The following is a 23,868-nucleotide window of genomic DNA, read 5'->3' on the forward strand; positions in this document are numbered from 1 at the left end:
GTCACATCGTAGAATGTAAAACTTGATAAAAAAATATAAGAATTTAAAAATCGAGGCATAGCCAATAGATTGCGCCGTGGCCCATATGGTTAGGTCGTCAGTATTGCACACTTCATCAGTGCGATGACCTGGGTTCGCGCCTATGTCGGAGCACGTCACTGATGAGATGCAGTACATCGAAACCCGCTTTGGGTCTGGCATTGTCCGTTGTCAATGCAGTTGCTCGATTCTATCTAATTTTGAGTTCTAGCTTTATTGTGAAAGGTGTATGTGAACGGGTATTTATATATCTATCTATAATCTCCTCTTAATGTCTAATATATATATATATATATATATATATATATATATATATATATACACTAGAAACAGATATTCATTTTTATGCTCATCTAAAAAAGGTTCAGTTTTATTTACTTTACAAGCATACAATTGTTTCGTTCCTTAACTAATACTTTTATACATAGTTCTCTACATATATGTTCTTTATTATTCTTATATAAGTTTGGCTGAAACAATTGTATGCTTGTATGGTTGGTTGGTTGTTTTTATTTTACAGCATATCAACCCTTTTCAGGTTATTTAATGCCGAATCCAGTTATTTGGAAGAAAAATTTTTTAATAGGGTCAGAGTGGACCTGGGAGCAATGGCAATTAAAGGGTGGCTCCACACTTCCCAAAGCCCACAAACTGGGGCCTCACCATTGAATATAGTTTAAGGTCATATCCAGGACCTGCTTGTATGGTAAATAAAACTGAACCTTTTTTGCAGTGAAATGGTATATTTGTAAAAGAATATATATAGTTCAAGTATTGCATATCAAGCTATCTAAAGGAATTTTATGTAATTAACATCCATATTTGAGTTTAACATTAGAACATTATTATTTCAATTATATATATATATCACTTATATATTTAATTGAATAATATATAACTATATTATATTAAATCCTATTGTGATATATTATAACTATTTTATATTAAATTGTGATAAATGGAAGTTAGATACGTAGAGCATTAATATAAAACAATTCAGAGAAAATATTTAGATTTTGCCTTTTTATGTTTTCTGGATTCGCATTTGGAATTATTCATGTCACTATTTACGGATTTCTGACTTGTGAATTATTTAATTAATCAATAATTTAATCGATTAATAATTTATTTAATCAATCAATAATTTATTTAATCGATTAATGAATTATTTAATTAATGAATTATTTAAGCAATTAATGAATTATTTAATCAATTAATTAATCAGTTAATGAATTATTTAATCAGTTAATGAATTATTTAATCAATTAATGATTTAATCAATTAATCAATCATGAATTATTTTATCAATTAATGAATTATTTAATCAATTAATCAATCAATTAATGAATTATTTAATCAATTAATGAATTATTTAATCAATGAATTATTTAATCAATTAATCAATTAATAATTTAATGTAATTATTTAATCAATTAATAAATTATTTAATCAATTAATTATTTAATCAATTAATAAATTATTTAATCAATTAATGAATCATTAAGTAATTAATCAATGAAGTAATTAATCAATTAATGAATTATTTCATAAATTAATCAATCAATGAATCAATCAATTAATCAACTATTTAATCAATTAATCAATTTTTTCTTTTCCTTGAAAAATTTGTTTTTTCTTTCTTTTAACGGTACAAATTCTTTTGTATTCTTCAAAGTTTTCAAATTTATGCAAACTAGTAATTTTTTTGTGTTTTTAAATACTATTTTACTAGTTATTTCTTCTGATGAAAAGAACTTATTTTTGAAACTCCATGGATTAAGAAAAACATCTTTTCATGTTCCTTGTTTTAACATTTGATGAATTTTAATAAATATTGTAAGTTTTATTTTTCATTATTTCAATTCTTAGGATTATGAGAAATATATACTCTTGAGGTATATCTCACGGAATTTTGCCTTTTGGATGACATCAAAATATCTTCCAGTAACGCAATTCCTTTGGATTTTTACTTCTGGATACCTGACTTTTACCAACTTTTCTTGGATTTTACTGTCATTGGATATTCTACTCTTCACTCCATTCATGTGAAATCATTTTTCTTTTTTTTTTTCCCCATTCCCTCTGCTTCACTATGCTCTATGGCTTACATGTAGTTTTATTAAATACTTTGCAAACAAAATCTGATTCAGCATTTTGCTAATTCCTACCCTCTGATGAGAAGGAAAGTATTTCTTTTGAAATTCCATGGATTAAGGACAATCCACTTAATTTGTGTTTTCTTTTTGAAAATGAAATATGTTTTTAACTTTTCTTAAAGTGTATTAATTCTTTGTTATATATATATATATATATATATAAATGCATATCTGATTAAATACATCAGAGTTTTCTTTCTTCTTTATGTTTCTGCTTATTTTCTCGATCTGCTGAGCATTTTCTCATTTCAGTTGGTAAGTTGTGTATTCGGTTGCCGAGTGATTCTTTGTCAGTGCTTTTCTTAGTACTTTCAATCGTTAACAGTCGTCAGGAACAATTTGGTTGTTGCTAAAGAGTTTTTTTTTTGTTGTTGCCTTTTTACATGTGATTAATTATTTTTTTGGATTTTATTTATTGGTTTAATTTAATTTGGTTATTTTGATTTAAGTCGTCTGTTAGGAAGGGAAAGATAAAGACTTAACTTTTATTGGCTGTGGTAACATTTCTTTATAGCATATTATATATCAGAAATCCGTACTCATTTGTTGTCTTCTCCGTTAAATCCCCCAAAATTTATTTGGTTGAACAAAAAAATTTCTTCCAAATAATTTTTTTGTAATTTAAAAAAACAAAAAAAAAAAAAAAAAAAAAAAGAAAGATAGAAAGTCGAAGTTTTTTAAATCAAGCACAGTTCAGCAATTAAGTTACAGATTTTAAAATAATTTACGTTTCATATAAAAAATATTCTGACTTGAGATAATAATGGCAAAAACAAAAATGAGTGTTTAAACAGAAAGTAGTTATAGTAAGTTATAGAAAAGTATAACCTATTATAATGTAATTTTTAGACTTTGAATATAATTAAATTTTTCAAAAAAATATTCTGACTTGAGATAATTATGGCGAAAACAAAAATGAGTGTTTAAACAGAAAGTAGTTATAGTAAGTTATAGAAAAGTATAACCTATTATAATGTAATTTTTAGACTTTGAATATAATTAAATTTTTCAAAAAAATATTCTCTTTGCATTCTTTCAGTTTACACAAGTATAGACTAAAAAGTCATCTTTAAAAATGGACTAAAATAGTCTAAAGTCTATAAAATAAGTGTAAAGCTTATAAGAAGTTTAAAGTCTATTTTTAGACTTTAAATATACTTCATACTTAAAAAGTATTCTGTTTGTATTTGTCTAATCAACAGAAATAAAGACTAAAAATTTCAAGTCTATATGAAGGTAAGAAAAATCTAAAGTCTACAAAAATGTCTAAAGTTTTAACGTAAAATAAAACCTAGAATGTGAAATAAAACCTACAATGTAAAATAAGTCTAAAATATAAACAAAAAATACTAGTCTAAAAAGTATGTAGTAATATTATCTATTGCAGTGGTCATTACAGATAATGGCATAATTTATGCAAATGTTATCGACCTGTCAAAACTTGTATCACAAAATTTAGATGCATGCATCTTCATTTTCAACCAAAGGCATATGATCAAACCGCGCTTTTCGAGATCTCCAAACAAGAAATGAAACTAAGATGACAATTCCCAGAATGGCCACAGCACCAACTGCCAGCCCAGTGATCAAACCAGTAGCTGAAAAACAAAAAACAAAAAAAAAAACAAATAAATAAAAATAAAAAAAATGAATAAAATGAATTAAAAAAACTAAAGAAAATGAAACTTAAGCCATCAGCATTACATATAAAAGAAGATAAGGTGTCACCAGCATAGGCATAATTTTGTGAGCTGTTACTTCTAAGAGTATCACGCGCTGTCCCTCTCTTACATCATGGCAGCTATGGTAGAAGAGTTATATTGTATGGCAGTGAATGTTGAGACCCCACTCAGCCCATTCTCATCTAGTAGCAGATAGATTTTTTAAAATTTTTATTTTTAAAACATTAATTAAGAAATTCTCAGTTTTTGTTTCATTTTATAAATATTAATTAACAAAATTAATTACCAAGCAATAAAATCCAAAAAATTGAGACACATTAAAATTTTTAAATCTTTATGCAACAAATTAAACCCCAAAATAAATATAAAGAATATTGTTGAATATATTGTCTTTTATACAACAACGCCAGAGAAATTCTTGTAGGTGACCGCTGAAATTTTTGCTAACTCTACCCCAGATATGAACCTTGAAAAAAAGGATCCAAGCCGCGTCATCTTTTTATAGCAACATTTGTGCAAATCCAGCAATAATCAGAAATGTAATATTTACAAAATAATGTTATAAGGCTTGTATGGCTACTTCTTGACCATTTTTCTTATCTCTACCACTTACGTCCTACTCCCACTTAAAGATTGGCATGCTTGTTTTTGGTTAAAAAAATTTTTTTTTTTTAAAACAGTGGGCAATGTATTATTTAGACAGAGTTGAAATCATTTTTTTGTTTTCCCCCACTCTACTTTTCTTTCCAATGAAATTAATTCATATTAACTCATATTCATGAGCAATAAAATTTTTAACAATTTGGAAAATCTTAAGATGGGCCCTGGAGTAAATGTGGTATTACAGTGACTGATGATTCTTAAGAATAGGATGGACATTTTCAGTAATTGCGACCAAAGATGACGAACAACACCCATTTTCTTTACATTTTTGAATGGCCTTGTGTCTGATTGTCCAAATGTAAATTTTTATGTTTTGTGCAAATATTGCAAAATGTAGTATTTATTTTAATAATTCACTTCAACTTTTCTGTCCTAGAGTAAGGCAATTTTAATTTTTATTCCAATCTGGACTCCCCTTTTAAGTTGAAATACAACAATAACCAAGATGTAGTATCTGTTCTAATGCTATACTTAGTCTATTCTGTACTCGGTCAATGAAGGAGAAATCTTTTTATATTAAGATAATTTTAATTTTTGTCTCAATCGAGACTGCCCTTTCTTAAGAACTGGATTTTCCACATAAAAAATCGACCCTGTGTCTAATTTTGCCCTCGTAGGGAGACAAATAAAAAAAAATATAATTAACATGTGCATGTCAAGCAAATTTAAAAATTAAAATTAAACATCCACCAAACTCGAACCAGCAAAAATAAAACAGCATATTGTTTTTGTGCTTACACCAGTCGAAATATGCAACATAACCTCCGGCAGCCATAACAGAGTTGAAATGTTCAATATAGCCAGATGTTCAACAGTATTTCATTAAAAAAAAAAAAAAATGTATTTATGAATATGGTATCAATTTAACAGGTCTTGAAGAAAATACTTCCGGCCACAAAACGATAATGTATGTTACGACCCGGAATGTCTAGGGGTAAAAGTCGTAACACAAAATATAAAAAAAATTATTTAAAAGAAATTAGTTTTCCCGGGTTTTTAGGTATGGGAGGGATATATCCATTTTCTCGAAAGACATTTATAAACACAAGACAGGAAAAACACATCCAAGTAACAATACCGAGGCCAATGGAAAAATTAACACAATTTTATTTACATATATAAAAATATATTGTAACGAAAGTAAAAGAGAATGTGTAACTGGATGAACAAACAAACTTGAAATAGATTCAAGAGAGAATTTCCGCGCAAAAGAAATAAACAGTTCACACCCTGTCGTCTGCTTTTAACTCCAAAATGGAAAGATATCCTTTTTGTGTTTTGGTTTTTGTAGTTGTTTTCATATATGAGAGAGAGAGATATATAGAGAGAAAAATAACAATCGACTCACTCAGCGCCGGGTTTTAAATATTTCTGTCGCATTCCTTTCTTTTGAAACAATTTCATTCCTTATGAATATGGTATCAATCTAACAGGTCTTAAAGAAAATACTTCCGGCCACAAAACGATAATGTAAAAAACAGAAATAAAAACATACAGCTTTTTTTAGTTGTTTCCATTGAAGTTTGGGGAGCAGGAGTTCCAGAAATGTCCGAAGAATTGGTTATGGCATTTTTTATTGTAGTTGGAGCAACTGTAACAAAGAAAAATAAAATATTAAAAAAAAAAGAATATACATGCTTTTTCTACACAATAAGGCGATTACAGCGTGACCCCACTCACCTCCAAACAAGTCAGGCATAAACTGTGGTTTAAGAGATTGTATCAGTGAAATGCTTTATTTATTTTTTATTTTTATTTTTAAAATATTAATCAAGAAATTATTATATTGGAACTGTATCTATATGTGTAAATGTACATGCGTAGACAGTCAAACGCACCCACAACTAACATACACACTAGATCAGCGGTCACCAAACTTTTTTTTTTTTTACTGCGGGTTGGATAACTGAAAGAATGACGAACGTGGGCGGCATAATCGTTCTATTCAATGCTTGCAAGCCAGAACGAAAACTCTGGGTAAAAAAAATGGACGGAAAAACTAAGTTTAGCATTCCTTGTTAATCATGGTTGGTGTGCGTGCAATGAACAAAACCAAAAGCAACCAACACGTTTATTTACTAAAATGTTATCAAAAAAAGCGACAACAGCAAAAAGATAGTTACCCCCAGACATACATGTACACGTATCCGAATCTTACAAACTAAGCAGCAAAAAAAGGTTAATGAGATTTTTTTTTTTTTTTTTTTACAAGGGTGTCACCGCTTATCAAGGCCCAGAGGCCACTCGAGGATAAGAGTTAATTGGTATACATTAGTCATTGTGATTTTAGCATAGTAAACAGTGGGAATTTTGTAACTTGGATTACTTAGGGGGACGATTCAATTAGAACTTGTTCACATTGGACTTTTTCTTTTTTTTTTTTTTTTTCATAGGCATCAACACATTATCAAGGCCAAGAGGCCACTCAAGGATAAGGGTTAAAGTGTGTACAGTAGAAATTGGACAATATAATAATCATTAGTAATGAAAATTTGTTAAATTTGATAACTTATATGGAACGGCTCATCAAGAACTTATTTACGTTAGACTTGAACACAACCATAGATTTGCGAAACATTTATAGTAGCTATAATGAAGGGTGAAGAAAACGGAATGTGAAAGTGAAAAAGACATTGGATTAGAAACGCGACCAAAAATCCTGTTGAAACACAATTAAAGCAGACAATTTAGGGGTTACTGGTGAAGCTATGGCTGGGAGAAATGAAATGCCAAATTTAAAGAACAAAGCAATCAGCAGATATCCACAAGCATGAAAATCTCCTGGTATTCTAAACATAATATTCAAATTGAAATTTTATTACAAAGTTTTGTGTTCCATACATTTTATCAAGCAAATTCAAGTATGATCAGTGGGCCGAATGAACTGACGTCACGAGCTGTAGTTTGGTGACCCCTGATATAGATGATCACGTGTATTGACGCATACGTGCATTCAAAACACTAGAAACGACACATGGTATAAATATGGACAATAAAAGTATATACAGTTGTTATATAGACGACTATATAACACAAGTAAGTAAAAAATGAGCTTACCTGATGTCATGTTATAGTTGGGTGAAGCGCCTACAAATAAAACAAATATCGTTTTAAACCTTGAATCTTCGGATAATAAAAATCGAAAAATTGGCCCAAAACATTAATTCCTTCACCCTAAACTCGGCTGTTTTGTACAAGGAGGGGTTGATTTTTGCGTTGGCATTTTAGAAAGTCATTGTTCCCTTTTCAATTGACTATGCTTAATTCTGACGTTCGTGATTTCGGTCGTGCCATAGAGACATTGACTAAGACATAAGGGTTGGTTTTTTTTTCCTCCTTCGCGTTACGGGTTCAAGCCTGCTTTCCAACTACCACTTTTTCTTTTACACCTCTAGTTGTTTTGATTCCCTCCGCCCGATTACTATCACCTTTTTTATTTTTTTTTCTCCTTATATCAGACAATTGCTATTCAATTTGGACAATCCCCTTGTTATGGGGAGCTGCCCCCCCCAACATCTTGGGGAAACAAAAAATAAAAAAAGTATTCCCGCAGTAAATAAAATACTATCCCGCAGTCAAAGTTGACCTCATTAACTCATTAAAACGGGCACCTGCCAATTCTAAATACTTAAATAAATTCAAACGTGTTTCCGTTAATATTTCGTGGTGGCCCAGTGGTTAATGTCGCACATTTTTTTTCACACTTTAATTTCCAACTTTGCCTCAAAGGTGCGGGTTCGATCCTTTACTTACCAAAACTTTTTTTTTTTTAATTTTACCCTCCCCCCCCCCTCCCGACACAAACACCCGGGTGAGCACACACACCTTCAAACACCCAGGCAATGCCGGGCACCCCCCGCTAGTCTAATATAGAAAAGGCAAAATGGGTGTGAGCGTTTGTGTATGTCTGCAAAAGCCTTTTTGGCTGGGGGGGGGGGGGTTCTCGCGTCAGTTTGATTTTAGGAGAAGTTTTCTTATACTTCCTAGAATGAAATATCTCAGATTTGCAAATGGACATCGTCTCTATCTTTTTTGATTGAATTTTAAAAACTTCCCTCCGTGCCGTTGTTTTGAGTGTTTGTTTGTCTTTTTCATATAAATAAAGCAAAAATATTGAAACGCAACCGCCTGGCACTTGGCCTTCCGGCCAGGTAGTATCTGTTCTGTAATTGGTCCTTGGTCAATGTAGGGGAAACCCTTCATACTGAGACAATTACTATTTATTTGGATACTGCCAGAGTGCCCCCGTTTTTGGGGGAGCTGGTTTTCCCCCACATTAAAAACGACCTTCATGGGAGGCTTAAAAGCAACGCCATTTCTGCAAGTCATCTTTTTGATTGACATTGCTAAATTTGAACGCTTTAAACTCCCGGTCACGTCATGGTGTAGCGGTAAGACATCAGATTTTCTTTCAATTTCTTTTCCGACTTTGCATTGCGAGTTTGAGCCTGCCTGCCTACTACTGCTTTTCTTTTTTTTTTGCTCAACACACACCTACAAACACTCGGGCAATGCCAGGCACCCAATCTTGTTATTATATAAAAGGAACTGTGTATATCTGTGTTCGTTCCCTATGGACTCGAAAACTGTTGGGCCGATTTTCATGAAATTTTACACAAAGATATTTTATGTGCTTGGTAGTGTTCTTAGATAGGTTTTGTATCAGAAAGTATCAATAATCAAAAAAATCTGATGAAAGAAGGAACAGACGATTTTGACCAAAGTTAACATCTTATACAGTCTAACAGAAGTGCATTTGAGAAGTTTTATTACCACACAAGCCGAAAAGCTTGACATACTGAATAAACAGCAGGTTATTTGATATGACAGGGGCACATTCAAAACTAATGTTTCTGTTAAGAGCACAATTGAACCATGATACTTGTCTTTTGTATTTTAAACTTTAATTCAAGCAATTATATATGTAAAAAATAATTTTATAAAATCAACAGTAGGTTCTCTACAGTGCAATGTAGACTACAATGCATTGTGGACTATGCCACTACAAGAGGCATATAAGTTTCCTCCTGGTGCACTGCGATGGATTCCTTATTAAATTGATTTGGTTGAAAAATAGGCGATTTCACTGATTTCGATAACAATAAAAATATGGGAGTGTTAAACATTTGTTGATCATCATTCAATCCCGGGCAACGTCAGGTCATGGTATATAACTAGCTGTCCTTTCCCAGTGTTGCCCAGGATGCAGTAAAATGATTTTAGTTTTCAACTTTTTTTTTTTTCGCACATTTTAAAAATCATACATGAAAACAAATAAAATGTTTCTGAATTTTCAAAATAAGGATTAATAATTGCATTGTTATGATGCCTGAACTTATGCATTCATGATGACCTAAAAGTTTCATCTCTCTGTTGCAAACAGTGTGAGACTAAGAAAGCAATCCCTAAGGAAACTACAAACATAAGTTTTTTTACCTATTTTTCTTTCCACAATACTCAAATATGACATTCCAAAGAGGTGCACTGTTGCTTTTGTGAGTAATCTATATATTAGTATGATAGCGTGTGCGTTATTTTCTGTGTCACGCTTACATATGGGTCATTTAATTGTTATATACTTCCATTTCTCGTCATAAATAATTTTACCAAGAATTCTTCATAAGTTTTGGTATTGGTTTCGATTATAACTGATGGCATTGCAGTAATCTATTTTTTTTTATAAATAATTTTATTAAGAATTCTTCATAAGTTTTGGTTTCGATTATGGTTGAAGGAACTCGAGTTTATATATATATATTTACCAGTGGTGAAAAAACCGGACTAGAGTGTGCAATGTGTAGCCAGAGCAGTATATAGGAAATTTATTACTGTGAGTCCAGAATGAGTTTACATATTGTTTCAGCTAGAGGAAGATCCTCAAAAAGAAGAGGAAATATCCAACTAGCATCGTTGAATTCTGACGATGCTAGTTGGATATTTCCTCTTCTTTTTGAGGATCTTCCTCTAGCTGAAACAATATGTAAACTCATTCTGGACTCACAGTAATAAATTTCCTATATATATATATATATATATATATATATATATATATATATATACTTTTTTCATAAGTTTTTATTTCGGTTTTGATTTAAGTTAATGCACTCAAGGCATATGGATATATTTTTTTTATTTTTGAAATCGCAACTTTATAATATATAAAAATTGATATAACATTAACTCTATAATAATATATACGAAATCTGCAAAAATTAAAAATATCATATTTAAGCATACTTTATGATCAGGCTTTGCCGGGCGTTCATGCTAGCTTAGATAAATACTTTTGCAGTTTTAACAAAAGAGCTACAATAATATCAGAGCGTCTCCATTCATGCTGAACATCTACAGAATGCCAACATCAATATATTACGTATGAATGAGTCCCCTGTGGAATTTCCATAGGTCCTGCTAGTTTCTTTTATTATCCTTTTCGTAAAACTAAATTAAACTAAATATAACCCACATTACACATCCTTACGCTAATAGTCATCAATGGAATAAAGCAAAAATCATTTTCCTTGATTGCAAAGATTTTACCTGGATGATCACAATATCCCGAGAACTGGTTGACAACCATTCCACTTGCGCAAGAACATATATTCTTGTAGGTACACATCTCATTTTTACCACATTGATACACTTTTGTTGGGTCACAATGTTTTCCATAAGTTTCTATAAACAAAACATATATATATATATATGAAGTTAATCTATGACAACAACAAAAAATGCTGTGGAATTTTTTAGATGAGGATTGATACTTTGTATTATTTCGATTATTCGGACTACTGTTTTCATCTTGAGTGTCATTTTCACAACGTTTCGGCCAATGTAACCTCCAACCTTCTTCAGGTGTATCTTTTGAGATGAGGATTGATAATTTGAATTCTTCAGACTACTGTTCTCATCTTGAGTGTCATTTTCACAATGTTTAAGCCAACATAACCTCTGGCCTTCTTCAGGTTTATCTTGTAAAACTCGAGAATCCTTCTGTCAAACTCAAGAATCTTTCTGTCAAACTTGGGAATCTGCAAAGAATTTTGAACGGAACTCTTTATTTTGTGTAGCATGTTCTCGTTCCGTCAGCCATGACCAAGTAGAAATCTTAATTCGCAATTGTATTTTTCGTATTGCCCACACTGAGGATTGAACCTTCAACCTCCAGAAGAGTGTCACTTATAACCGAATTTTACTGTAAGCCAAGAATCCATGATGTAACAGATAAAGCACTATATAAAATTCAGTTATAAGTGATAACCAGACCAAAACACATAAGACCCATTAACGTAGTCCCTGACTGAGCTGCCTGACGTGGAGAAGCAAATTGGCTCAACTGCCTCGTAGCTCTCTTAAAAACCAGCTGTTTTCTCTCCAATGTTCAACACCAATTTTGACTCTTACTCCTCTTCCTCTGTCTCTTCACCCTGGACTAGTTCTGGCCTTTTGTTGGTAGTCCCTATTTTGAATACTCAAAGGTTGACCAGAAGATAACATTGAGATGGTTTCTATTTATTTTCTGATGCCCATATAAGAAAATTACTTTCTCCACAAAGACCAATCCTAGCATGACTTTCCCATTATGTTTTCAAAGAGAATATCTTTTGGGTGGTCTGACTCTGGTCAGAGATATTTTCATCTCTCTGTGCCCTCTCAACCCTTTTCCTTTGGGCATGCATCTAACACCTCCACGTCTGCCATTGATATGCGGCAGCAAAATATGCAGCACAGCATATGGTTACAGTAATTGGAATAATCAAAATAATACATATTCGTTTCAACTGAAAATATATTTTAAAAAGAAATTCATTTTAGTCCAATAGGAAAAAAAAAATTTTAGCAAACAAAAAAACAAGGTTTATGATTTCATTTAATTATATTCATTACAAATCCGATAAAAATAATTTTGATTTCATGAAAAGGAGTTTTTGGGGGTTTTTTACATGAAAGTCACCACTTATCAAGACCCGGAAGCCACTCGGGGATAAGGATTATTGCATGTACAGTAATAAATGGGATAGTATCGTAGTAATCGTTAGTATTGGAGATTTGATAGTGTCTTACTTAAGGAGGCGATTCATCAGGAATTTGTTTATGTTGGACTTGAAAACATCCAAGTTTTAGTCAGGTGGGAAACAGACAAACAGAAGAGAGTTCCACAGGCGTGCACTTCTAAGAAAGAAGCTTTGTTCATGGAATCTACGTTTTGATTTAGGCACGGATAAAGAGTGGGGAAAATTACTGACAGTGGTTTCAGCTAGACGGGTGTTTTTCGTGAAAGATTGGCAAGGGGGAACCAGAGATTGGAGCGCGGACAAGCACTTGCCATGAAAATAACGATAAAACAAAGACAGGCTCGCAACGTCTCTTCTGTGGGAGAGAGGTTGCAGGGAAGAGAAAAGGGCATCTCCCACTAAGCTACAAAGTCTATTTTGTACTCTGTCAAGGCAGGATTGGCTGTTTTTAGCAGCTCCAGCCCAGATGTGGCAGCAGTACTCCATCCTTGGACGTACTTGGCTTTTATACAGATAGAGAATTGCATCAGCAGTGAGATATCTTCTGGAGCGGTAGAAGGATCTCACCATTTTCCCAGTGACCTGGGCAACAGACTTGATGTACGTGTTCCATTTCAGATCAGGAGTAAAGGTCAAACCCAAAAGCTTGTCAAAACATGGAGCCTCCCCAAGATGAGAGCCATCCATTTCAATTGATGCCAGATGGGGATCAGAGCGTTGATGATGTAAAGATAGAAGCTTGGTTTTAGATGCATTAAAAGTAACCAGCCACCTCTTCCCCCACTGTACCATGCGCTCAAGATCAGAGGAGAGAAAATCAGAGAGAACTTTGTCATTTACAGCCTTTGATGTGTTGCTATAGATGGTCGTGTCATCAGCATAGATGCCAATGAATGATTTAAGTATGTGTTTTGGGAGATCATTGATGTAGATCAGGAAGAGTTGGGCCCAGGATGGACCCCAGCATTAATACTGTGGGTCTGATTTATTTTAGTTCTTTCTGTATAAATCAAGATGGTATGACATTTAATCGGCTTGATTCCTGTTGGCTTTGCCTTCTTTTCCTTACTGATGCATCACCACTTATCAAGGCAAAAAAAAACACTCATCTAGCTGAAACCACTATCAATAATTTCTCCCGCTCTTTATCTATGCCTAAACCTAAATGTAGATTCCATTAACAAAGCTTTTTTCTTAGAATTACATGCCTTTAGAATTCACTTCCGTTTTCCTGCTTTCCAACTGACTACAATATGGTCGCCTTCAAGTCCAATGTGAACAAGTTCTTGATGAGCCATCCCCTTAAGTAATCTATTTCACCAAATTTCCACAAAATGATTACTACGATATTGTCCCATTGATTACCATACATTTGTTAACCCTTATCCTTGAGTGACCTCCAGGCCTTGATAAGTGGTAACTTTTCTCTTAAAAAAAAAAGAAGCCACTCAAGGATAAGCATTAATGACTTATGAGGATAGTTTATAGTAAAAATGTAAAGTGGTCGAGGGTGACGTTAAGGCTCTCTTTACATTAACTGTTGCACCATGATATAGTGGAGAACGTCACTCTTTTTCCAGGATTACTCCACTTACCCTTGATCTTCACCTTATAATACCAAGTGTTTCACAAGGGGCATCAAGTAATATTTTTTGAGACTTTAGTAGGACTCATCTGAGGATTGAACCCAGGTCTTCCAGCCCATTAGTGAAAATTTTAACCATTATACCGAATAGGTCAGGTTTATAGCAAGATTTTATTGATATTAGATTTCAAAACGATAATGTTATAGCCTTCAGAGAAGCATTCTCGTAGTAACATGTCTTACATATGGGATGTTCTTGGAAAGAAACTTAGTTGGAGGTTAGGCACATGGAGGAAAAAAGGAAAGTTGTTCACAGCGGTGGTAGAAAGACAAGTTCTTGTTACGAAAGTTTTACAAAAAAAGGACACATTTTGTTATCACTATTGGTTTACTCAATTCTTTCTAGAATCACATACTCATGGAAGGGACCATCTGAAGGTTGCCAACATCCATAGTGAAATAACGTGTTGCTATGGAACCAACAGGACTTGAACTCGGCACGCTCGGGTTGTCAGTTCATGTCACTATCCACTTCGATACAGCCACCTCCCAGAAGGAGTTTATATTTTATGAATATTTCATATCTGAAATGTATGGAATAATCACACTCACACACCAGTTCCCATTAGATCACCAAAGTTAAGCAACATTGAACCTGGTCAGTACTAAAGTGGGTGACCATTTGGGAATTCCAGGTGCTGTATGTGCTCTCCGCTTATCTTGGCATTGTTTCTAGTCATCTAGCACTTCTCCTTGCCACCGGACTCAAGCAGTGCCGATTCAGGAACAATGTAACCCTTGCCTCACAATTACACGTGCAGCTGCCCTTACAGGGGGTATCCATTGTCTCTCGAGACTGAATGGAGGCATCATAACATAAACAATTGTTATAAACTGCTGACAAAGTATAATCTTCAGTTACTTAACTTGACATTGGCTTGATAGTTGTCGAAGGCACAAGAGGTGGGGCGACACACGATGGGAAATGTGGTTGTGGCGTTGTATTCCTATTTTCACCTGGCGGACATGGTGGAACGGGAAATGTCTTCACAGGAATTACTTGGTATTTTGAAGTATCAGGCCAATGTACGACTTTGCCCATAGTGACACGTAGTTTGGCTGTTAACTGTAATGCATAAAATAATAGAAATTATTGCTGCATTTTAAAGGAACAATGCATTTAATATGAACAGTTATAGGAATAGTTATTACTGCATCTAACAGAAGCAGTTATTACTGCATTTAATAAGAACAGTTATAGGAACAGTAATCAATGTCTTTGATAGAAACAGTTAGAAAAAGAGTTATTAATGCTTTTAATAGGAACAGTTAGAGGAATACTTATTACTGCATATGATAGGAATAGTTATATGAACGGTTATCAATGCATTTAATAGGAATAGTTATATGAACGGTTATCAATGCATTTAATAGGAACAATTAGAGGAATACTTAATACTGTATCTAATAAGAAGAGTTATTACTGCATCGAATGGAAACAGGTATTAATACATTTAATAAGAACAGTTATAAGAATAGTCATCAATATCTTTAATAGAAACAGTTATAAAAAGGTTATCAATGCATTAAATAGGAACAGTTATAGGAATATTTATTAATGTATTTACTGGGAAAAGTTATTACTGCCTTTAATAGGAACAGTTATAGAAACAGCTATTAACACATTTATTAACTTATAACAAGACAAAAGAAAATCTTTTGCTGCCTATACAGAATTTACTCGCATTCTTCTGACCTTGGCATTTAAACATTACCAACATTAAAACAGCCCAATTGTTGGGACCATTAATCGGAATTGGAAATAAAAAAACAAGTACTGAAAAAAAGTTCATGCCTATATTCCAATGTTAAAAACAAGTATTTTTTTTTTCTTTTGCTCAAAATTTAAATTTTCCATTGCAACATTTATTATAAAATGATAAACATTTATTGATTTTAAACTATCAGCAAAAACTAAAACCTATAGATCCTCCACCCACAAGTGTATTTTTAAGTTTGCATATATTATATGGGTTTTTTACTAAATAAAAAAATCATCTTCCCTATATCTGCCTTCATCATTTTCCCCAGTTCTCTATATATCATTTCTCCTACCATAGACGAGAAGCATAAAAATTTTAACATTAAGACTCGAATTTTAAAGTAACCCCCTCTCCTCCCACCCCCACATATTCCCCTTCCCCTCATCCCTATGCCCTCAGCCACACCAGAAATGAACTTCCCAGACCCTCCCCCACAAGTTCCTTAAACCCCAAAACTAAAACATTATCAACATACCAAGCGCCCCTCCCACCTTCCCCCCTTGTTCCCTTCCTCTCTTTCCTCCACCCTCCTCGCACCCCCCGACCTCATTCACTCTTTCACCCCAAAATAGCGAACATTTCTGTAAAAGTCTGAGGAAGCTACAGACGGCCAAAAAAAAACGGCTGAGTAGCTGAAACAATAATGTACCTATTTACTATGCCTCCCCACGGGACAGAGTTAGACACCAGGGTCGTTTTTTAACGTGGAGAAAAGGTACAAAAATAAAAATTGTCTCAGTCGTGAAGGATTTCTCCTCCACCGAAAGAGAACAAGAAATGGAAGTGCAGCATCTGAAGAACAGATACTACACTTTGATCTTGACCAAAAGCTGAAACAATAATGTAACTTAACAGAAAGATGCGGTAATAAAAAATAAAACGCATATTTGCTCTACAACAGTATTGAGCACTTTCTTCAGTTTTTATCAATTACCATTTCCACTATATATATATATATATGGGATAAATGAGAGAGAGAAAGAGACTGAAAGAGTGAAAGATGCTGGCTGATCGAGAGAGAGAGAGAGAGAAAGAAATACACAGGGTGATAGAAAAAGAGAGAGACGATGGAACAGAAAAAGAGGGAGGGTTTGGTTTGGTTGTTTTTGCTTTACGGCATATCAACCCTTTTCGGGTTATTTAATGCCGAATCCAAAGATTTTGAAGAAAAAATTATTTTAATAGAATATATTTGTTGTTTTCACGTTGGTCTCTATTTAACCCATAGTTGGAACCCTAACAGGTACTACCACTCCGGGTCAGAGTGGACCTGGGAGCAATGGTAATTAAAGGGTGGCTCCACACTCCCCAAAGCCCACAAGCTGGGGCCTCACCACTGGATATAGTTTAAGGTCATATCTAGGACCAAAGAGGGAGGGAGACAGTGGGATAGAAAAAGAGAAAGGGAGGCAGTGGGATAGAAAAAGAGGCAGTAGGATAGAAAGAGAGAGAGGGAAACAGTGGGATAGAAAAAGAGAGAGGGAAACAGTGGGATAGAAAAAGAGAGAGACAGTGGGATAGAAAAAGAGAGAGAGAGAGACAGAGTGATATAGAAAGAAAGAGACAGGATTATATAAAAAGAGAGAGACAGGGTGATATATAAAAAAATATATGAGAGGATAGGTAGGTGATAGAAAGAGGAGGATAGAGAAAGGTAAAAAGAACTCTATTTTATTGTCCAGGCCTCCAGGCAATGCCGGCTAACCATGTTAGTTGTAAAAGAAAAAAAAAAAAAAAAAAAAAAACTTACTGCAATTGTTACTTCGTTATCTTTGTGAACCATTTCAACAAATAAAAACAGATCGAATTTCATTTGAGCAGTGTGCAAACTCATACCTGAATTAAAACAAATAAAAAAGACAAAAAAAAATATTATCAGCAACATATTCGGTTTAAGTGATGCTTTACATGCTGGTATGTATTGGACAGCTTTAAAAAAAATTCCAGACTAAACTATCTGTGACCATTTTTTTTTTTTTTTTTAATTTATTCCTCATTCTCTCAAGCCTATTTTTATCACTTTCGCATATGTTTTGAAATGTATAAAACACTAGCAGGGCTACTCGGAATTGCCTGAGACAAAGGTCTTACATATTTCTATTAAAGCTCCTATCTCTCTGTCTTTCTCTCTGGTACTATCAGATCAGGCAGTTTTAAGATATTGGTTTCCTGAGATAAATGCACCTAACATTGATGCTTTTTGTCTTTCTACTTCCTTTTGCAAAACTTAATTATGTTCTGCAAAACCAAAACCAAAAACAATAATCCATCTTCCCATTTCCCCTTTCTTTCTCCACCTCTTCCTGATTGGTTTCCTTACTTAAAATGTACCAAACATTAATACCGTAACCCTTTTCCCTCTCCCATGGCAAAACTCATTCATGTTCTGCAGGGCAGGGATCAAAAACGATAAAATCCACTATAAAACAACCAAACCAAACACTACAAACTAACGATTGAAGATACAAAGAGCTTGAAGAATAAAAGCCTTCTACAAAACAACTGGATGCAATATGAATACTATTTCCAAAATAACTGCATTTGGTATTAAATAACCTAAAAAGGGTTGATATGCCATAAAACAAAACAATCAAACCAAACTCTACAAATAAATATTTGAAGATATAAAAAACTTTAAGCATAAAATCTGTTTTCCAAAATAACTGGATTCGACATTAAATAAACTTCTGACTGACCAACAATATCGATTTAGACAAGCCCGTTCCACAGCAGACATCCTAACTGTAATCTCTGAACGTATATACCATTCACTGGACAAAGCGGGGGAGGGTAGAGCGGTAGCTCTAGATATATCTAAGGCTTTTGACAGGGTATGGCACGAGGGTCTCGAGAGATAAACGAGTTCACACACAGGGAACAGGAAGAAAAGTCAATTCAGGTCAAAATACAGAAAACATAGAAAGGTTGGTTGGTGTGTGCCTAATGTCACAGAATTGCGGTTAACAAAGAAATGAAAGTTTCAACAGTTTTGTGTAAATAATCAGACAAGATCTATGAGTCCATCTCCCAAAGAGGGTTAATTCCATGCTTAGATTCTATGTCAAATGCTTCTATGTTCTCCCTTTTGCTTGAGTAATATATATATATATATATATATATATATATATATATATATATATATCTAAGTATCTACTTAAAAAAAATGTTTAGAAATCATCCTTATTAAGCCAGGTTTCTTTCTTTAACTAGCAATACACATAGCCGTTAAAACGCTTTGGATAATTACAGATTTCAAGGGGTTTCTGCTAAAATAGTCATATTTTAAAAACCAAAGCACTTTAAGTCTTCAAAATACCACCGTTTTGTTCAGAAATAAATATATTTTCAAATGAATTAATAAATAATAACATACATTATATATTTTTAGAGTTTTCAGCAAATAAAGTGAAAAAAATGTGAACATCATAAAATGGCATTTTCGGTAAGTTTTTGTAACGACCCCTCTTGATTTCTAAACATTCGTACCGTGTTTCTGTAAAGAATTTTTTAATGAAATTTGGAAATTAGCTAAAAGAGATGTCATTTTTAATAATTTTGTGTCTGAAATTCATTTGACCACTCGGTTTTTTCTTGTGCTAAAAAAAAAAGATTTCAAAATGGTGAGTATTGAAAATTTTGAAAAAAAATTTCTTCGAGCACTCACTATTAAATAAAACAATCTTTTTACTATGTTTATTCGTTAAAAAGATGATTGGACAGTGTTTTCTCTAGTGGTAAGTAGCAATTTAAAAACATAATATCCGAAAAAATCGTTATGAATTTGAATCAAGACTTCTGTAGTATTAGTGATAGTATCTGTATCAGCAGCAGCAGTGATAATATGGCGTAAACAGACGTTTGTTTTTGTTATTTATTTTTATTCCAAATCGATTTTTTTTTTTTAATTGAAAATCTGGTTATAAAAAAATTCTTACATGTTAGAGCTATTTTGTTATCAACCATATTCATATTTTAAAAAATTGGGTAGTAGTAAATTTTAAAATATTTTAACAAGCGAAAATGTGAAATGTTTTGGTTCACGTGTACGATTACGAACGGTAACACACTTCTAATTTTCGTCCCTTAAAAAATGTTTTCAGTGAATTATTATCGAATGGAAACTAATCTACCCGATTATTAAAAAAAGAAAATAAAAAAATAATCAATATTTAAATATTTGTAGGAGGTGCTCATTTAAAAAATAACAATGGTAGGAAAAGACATGAAATGTAATTAAAAATCAAAATAACATTAATTCAAATTTTTTAACAATTTGTCAGCTTTAGCAAAAACTTGTTTCTTTTTTATATTTAAATAGAATTTAAATACTTGATATTTTTCCAAGCATCATGTTTTCTGTTAGAGGGACGTCACTTTTTTAAATAACATTTATTTTTGTCTGTTTGTCATAATTCTTGTAAAGTTTCACAATGGGTATCAAACACCCTCTTAAAAAAAAAAAACCCAAAAAAACTGCTTAATTCTATGTCTAATCCCAGGTACGAGTGGCAAGCCTCCTCCTAAAACCTTTAGCCTTAACAATAACGCAAGTACAAGTGGCAGAGCTCCCCACTAAACAAACTTCCCCTGTGAGCTCATATAAACGTAAAAAAAAGCATAAAAACGTTTGAAGAAAAGTGCACATGATTAATCTCCCCCCCCCCCACAAAAAAAAAATAAATTGGTCAACTGGCTTAAAACGCTAGGATCGTCTTGAAACGGTGAATTATTTTACATTTATGTGAAACAAATCCCCACTCTAAATTCTAAAATTGTTTTGTTTTGTTTCTATCAAGTCTTCAGGATGTTCACACATAATTTTCCTTAGCTCTATTATTAACCCAAAGTCAGAGTGGCAACCTCCCTACCTTCTCATAATTGCACAAATACCATCTTAAAACCATGCATAATCGCCTTTTAGAAAAAAAAAAACACCCAAGATTTATCTATCATAGGAAAAAAATAGGGGGGGGGAGTAACTGCCCTAAAGCGCTCGAATGATTCAAAATGGGATATTATTTTACATTAAATTCTAAAATAATTTTTGTTTATTTTTTATTAAAGTTTTCCAAGTTGTTGACATGCAATTTTCTAATGCCGGTGTCCCTCAGGGGTCCATCCTGCGCCCAACTCTTCCTGATCTACATTAATGATCTTCCAAATCACATCCTTACATCATTCGTAGACATTTATGCTGCCGACACTACCATTTATGGTAGCACATCTAAGACAGTAAACGACCAAGTTCTCTCCAATTCTCTCTCCTCTGATCTTGAGCATGTAGTACAATGGGGAAAGGAGTGGCTGGTTACTTTTATTGTGCATCTAAAACCAAGCTTCTCTCTTTACATCATCAACATTCTGATCCACATCTGGCATCAATTGAAATGAATGGCTCTCGTCTTCAGGAGGCCTCAAGTTTTGACAAGCTTCTGGGCTTGATTATTACTCCTGATCTTAAATGGAACACGTACATCAAATCTGTTGCCAAGGCCGCTGGAAAAATGGTTGGATCTTTCTATCGATCCAGTAGATATCTCACTGCTGATGCAATTCTCTATCTATATAAGAGTCAGGTACGTCCAAGGATGGAATACTGTTGCCACATCTGGGCAGGAGCTGCTAGAAAGGACTTGTTCTGCCTTGATAGAGTTCAAAATAGACTTCGTAGCCTCGTAGGAGATGTCCTTTTCTCTTCCTTGCAACCTCTATCTCACAGAAGAGATGTTGCGAGTTTGTCTCTGATGTATCGTTATTTTCATGGAAAGTGTTCGACTGAGCTTCAATCTATGGTCCCCCCTCGCAAAACTTTCACAAGAAACACTCGTCTAGCTGTAAACACTATCAATAATTCCCCCCACTCTTTATCTGTGCCTAAACCTAAACGTAGATTCCATGAACAAAGCTTTTTTATTAGAACTGCACGCCTGTGGAATTGTCTTCCGTTTTCCTGCTTTCCGGCTGACTACAATATGGTTGTCTTCAAGTCTAACGTAAATAAGTTCTTGATGAGCCGTTCCATATAAGTTATCAAATTTAACAAATTTTCATTACTAATGATTATTATATTGTCCAATCTCTACTGTACACTCTTTAACCCTTATCCTTGAGTGGCATCTTGGCCTTGATAATGTGTTGATACCTATGTAAAAAAAAAAAAAAAAGAAAAAGTCCAATGTGAACAAGTTCTAATTGAATCGTCCCCCTAAGTAATCCAAGTTACAAAATTCCCACTGTTTACTATGCTAAAATCACAATGACTAATGTATACCTATTAATCCTTATCCTCGAGTGGCCTCTGGGCCTTGATAAGTGGTGACACTCATGTAAAAAAAAAAAAAAAAAAAAAAAAAATCACATATTTTGGAGAGGTGGTCAGATGGGGAGGGGTAACAGAAGGTATTAATCTACAATAATACCAAAGAAATATTGCAATATATTCATTTTTAACCAATCCTAGATTTCGATTTCAGTTTTTGGCACATAAAATGCATTACAACTAAACTTTGAGTTCTCTAACTTCTTTTCTTTTAATGAATACATGGCATTTTTAAGCAATCGTAGCATATTTATGTGCATTTACTGCAGATTATTTGGAAACCATTTTATTCTGGAGATTTTCAGTAGCATATTCAAATTCCTTGCACAAAAATACACTTATATGGCACATTTCATTGCTTAGTCTTGTGTTTTAACAAAGATATAGCATTTTTACTGAAAAAGTAGTGCAAAAAAATGTAACAAAACGCATATGGTCTTAAAGAGGGGGAAATATCCAAACATGCAGGTCATAAAAATAGTCATAACTTCCTTGATTTTAATTGGATTTAAAAAATTAAAAAAGATTCTTTCTTAGCTTATCAAGCTTTTTTTCTATATATACCAATATTGAAATATTTTAAGCCATTTAAATTTTTTCATGTGTACTGCTACTTCAACTTTGTCTATGTATACTGCTTTTGACAAACTATTGCAGAAGTATAGATGTCTTAAATCGCAGGCAGATTAGCTAACATAAGAAAATTTAGAAAAAAACTTGTCTAACGACAGACAACTATACCCCTTCCTCCAAATGCGCCTAAAAAAATTAATTAAAAAATCAGAGTTGTGAAGGGCCAAGAAGGATCAAGGAGGAAGAGCACTAACCAGACTTCCATTTGAAGAGAGCAGAGAAAACTGCCACCCAAAACCCAGAGAATAACAATGGCCATTGTAAACAAAAGATCAAAGGTAAGCAACTGTTGTGATAATGCGCTGGTTATTGAAAGGTGGAGAGCACTGGAGAGCTGGGGAGACTTATCACTCAGATTCCATGGAACACCACAGGTTATTGCCAGCGAGTGATTGCTGCTGACGGCCTGTGAGAGAACTCCAAGTGAGTGAGAGAATAATAATAATAAGAAGAAGAAGAAGAATAAGAAGAATGAGAATAATAATAATAATAATAAGAAGAAGAATAAGAAGAATGAGAATAATAATAATAATAAGAAGAAGAAGAATAAGAAGAATGAAAATAATAATAATAATAATAATAAGAAGAAGAAGAAGAATAAGAAGAATGAAAATAATAAAAATAATAATAAGAAGAAGAAGAAGAATAAGAAGAATGAGAATAATAATAATAATAATAAGAAGAAGAAGAATGAGAATAATAATAATAATAATAATAATAATAATGATAATAATAAGAATAAGAAGAATGAGAATAATAATAATAAGAAGAAGAATGAGAATAATAATAATAATAATAAGAAGAAGAATAAGAAGAATGAAAATAATAATAATAATAAGAAGAAGGAGAAGAAGAAGAATAAGAAGAATGAAAATAATAATAATAATAATAATAATAAGAAGAAGAAGAAGAAGAATAAGAAGAATGAGAATAATAATAATAATAATAAGAAG

General features: G+C 33.0%; 1 protein-coding gene across 2 annotated transcripts in view; it reads right to left on the reverse strand.

Moving 5' to 3' along the window:
* Positions 1-2,274: 2,274 nt before the first annotated feature.
* The window catches only part of LOC145296078 (uncharacterized), an 86,879-nt gene continuing 65,285 nt past the window's right edge, over positions 2,275-23,868 (reverse strand). For both annotated transcript variants that reach the window (XM_080142214.1, XM_080142215.1), the window contains exons 4-9: positions 17,714-17,799; positions 15,068-15,266; positions 11,081-11,215; positions 7,598-7,627; positions 6,036-6,131; positions 2,275-3,793 (exon numbers count right to left, since the gene is read on the reverse strand). In XM_080142214.1, coding sequence (XP_079998340.1) covers positions 3,651-3,793; positions 6,036-6,131; positions 7,598-7,627; positions 11,081-11,215; positions 15,068-15,266; positions 17,714-17,799 — 689 coding nt within the window. In that variant the 3' untranslated portion in view covers positions 2,275-3,650. The remainder of the gene's footprint in view (positions 3,794-6,035; positions 6,132-7,597; positions 7,628-11,080; positions 11,216-15,067; positions 15,267-17,713; positions 17,800-23,868) is intronic.

The sequence above is a fragment of the Euprymna scolopes genome, chromosome 16 (genome assembly GCF_053919585.1).
Source record: "Euprymna scolopes isolate OS-2025 chromosome 16, ASM5391958v1, whole genome shotgun sequence".
Classification (NCBI taxonomy): Eukaryota; Metazoa; Mollusca; class Cephalopoda; order Sepiida; family Sepiolidae; genus Euprymna; species Euprymna scolopes.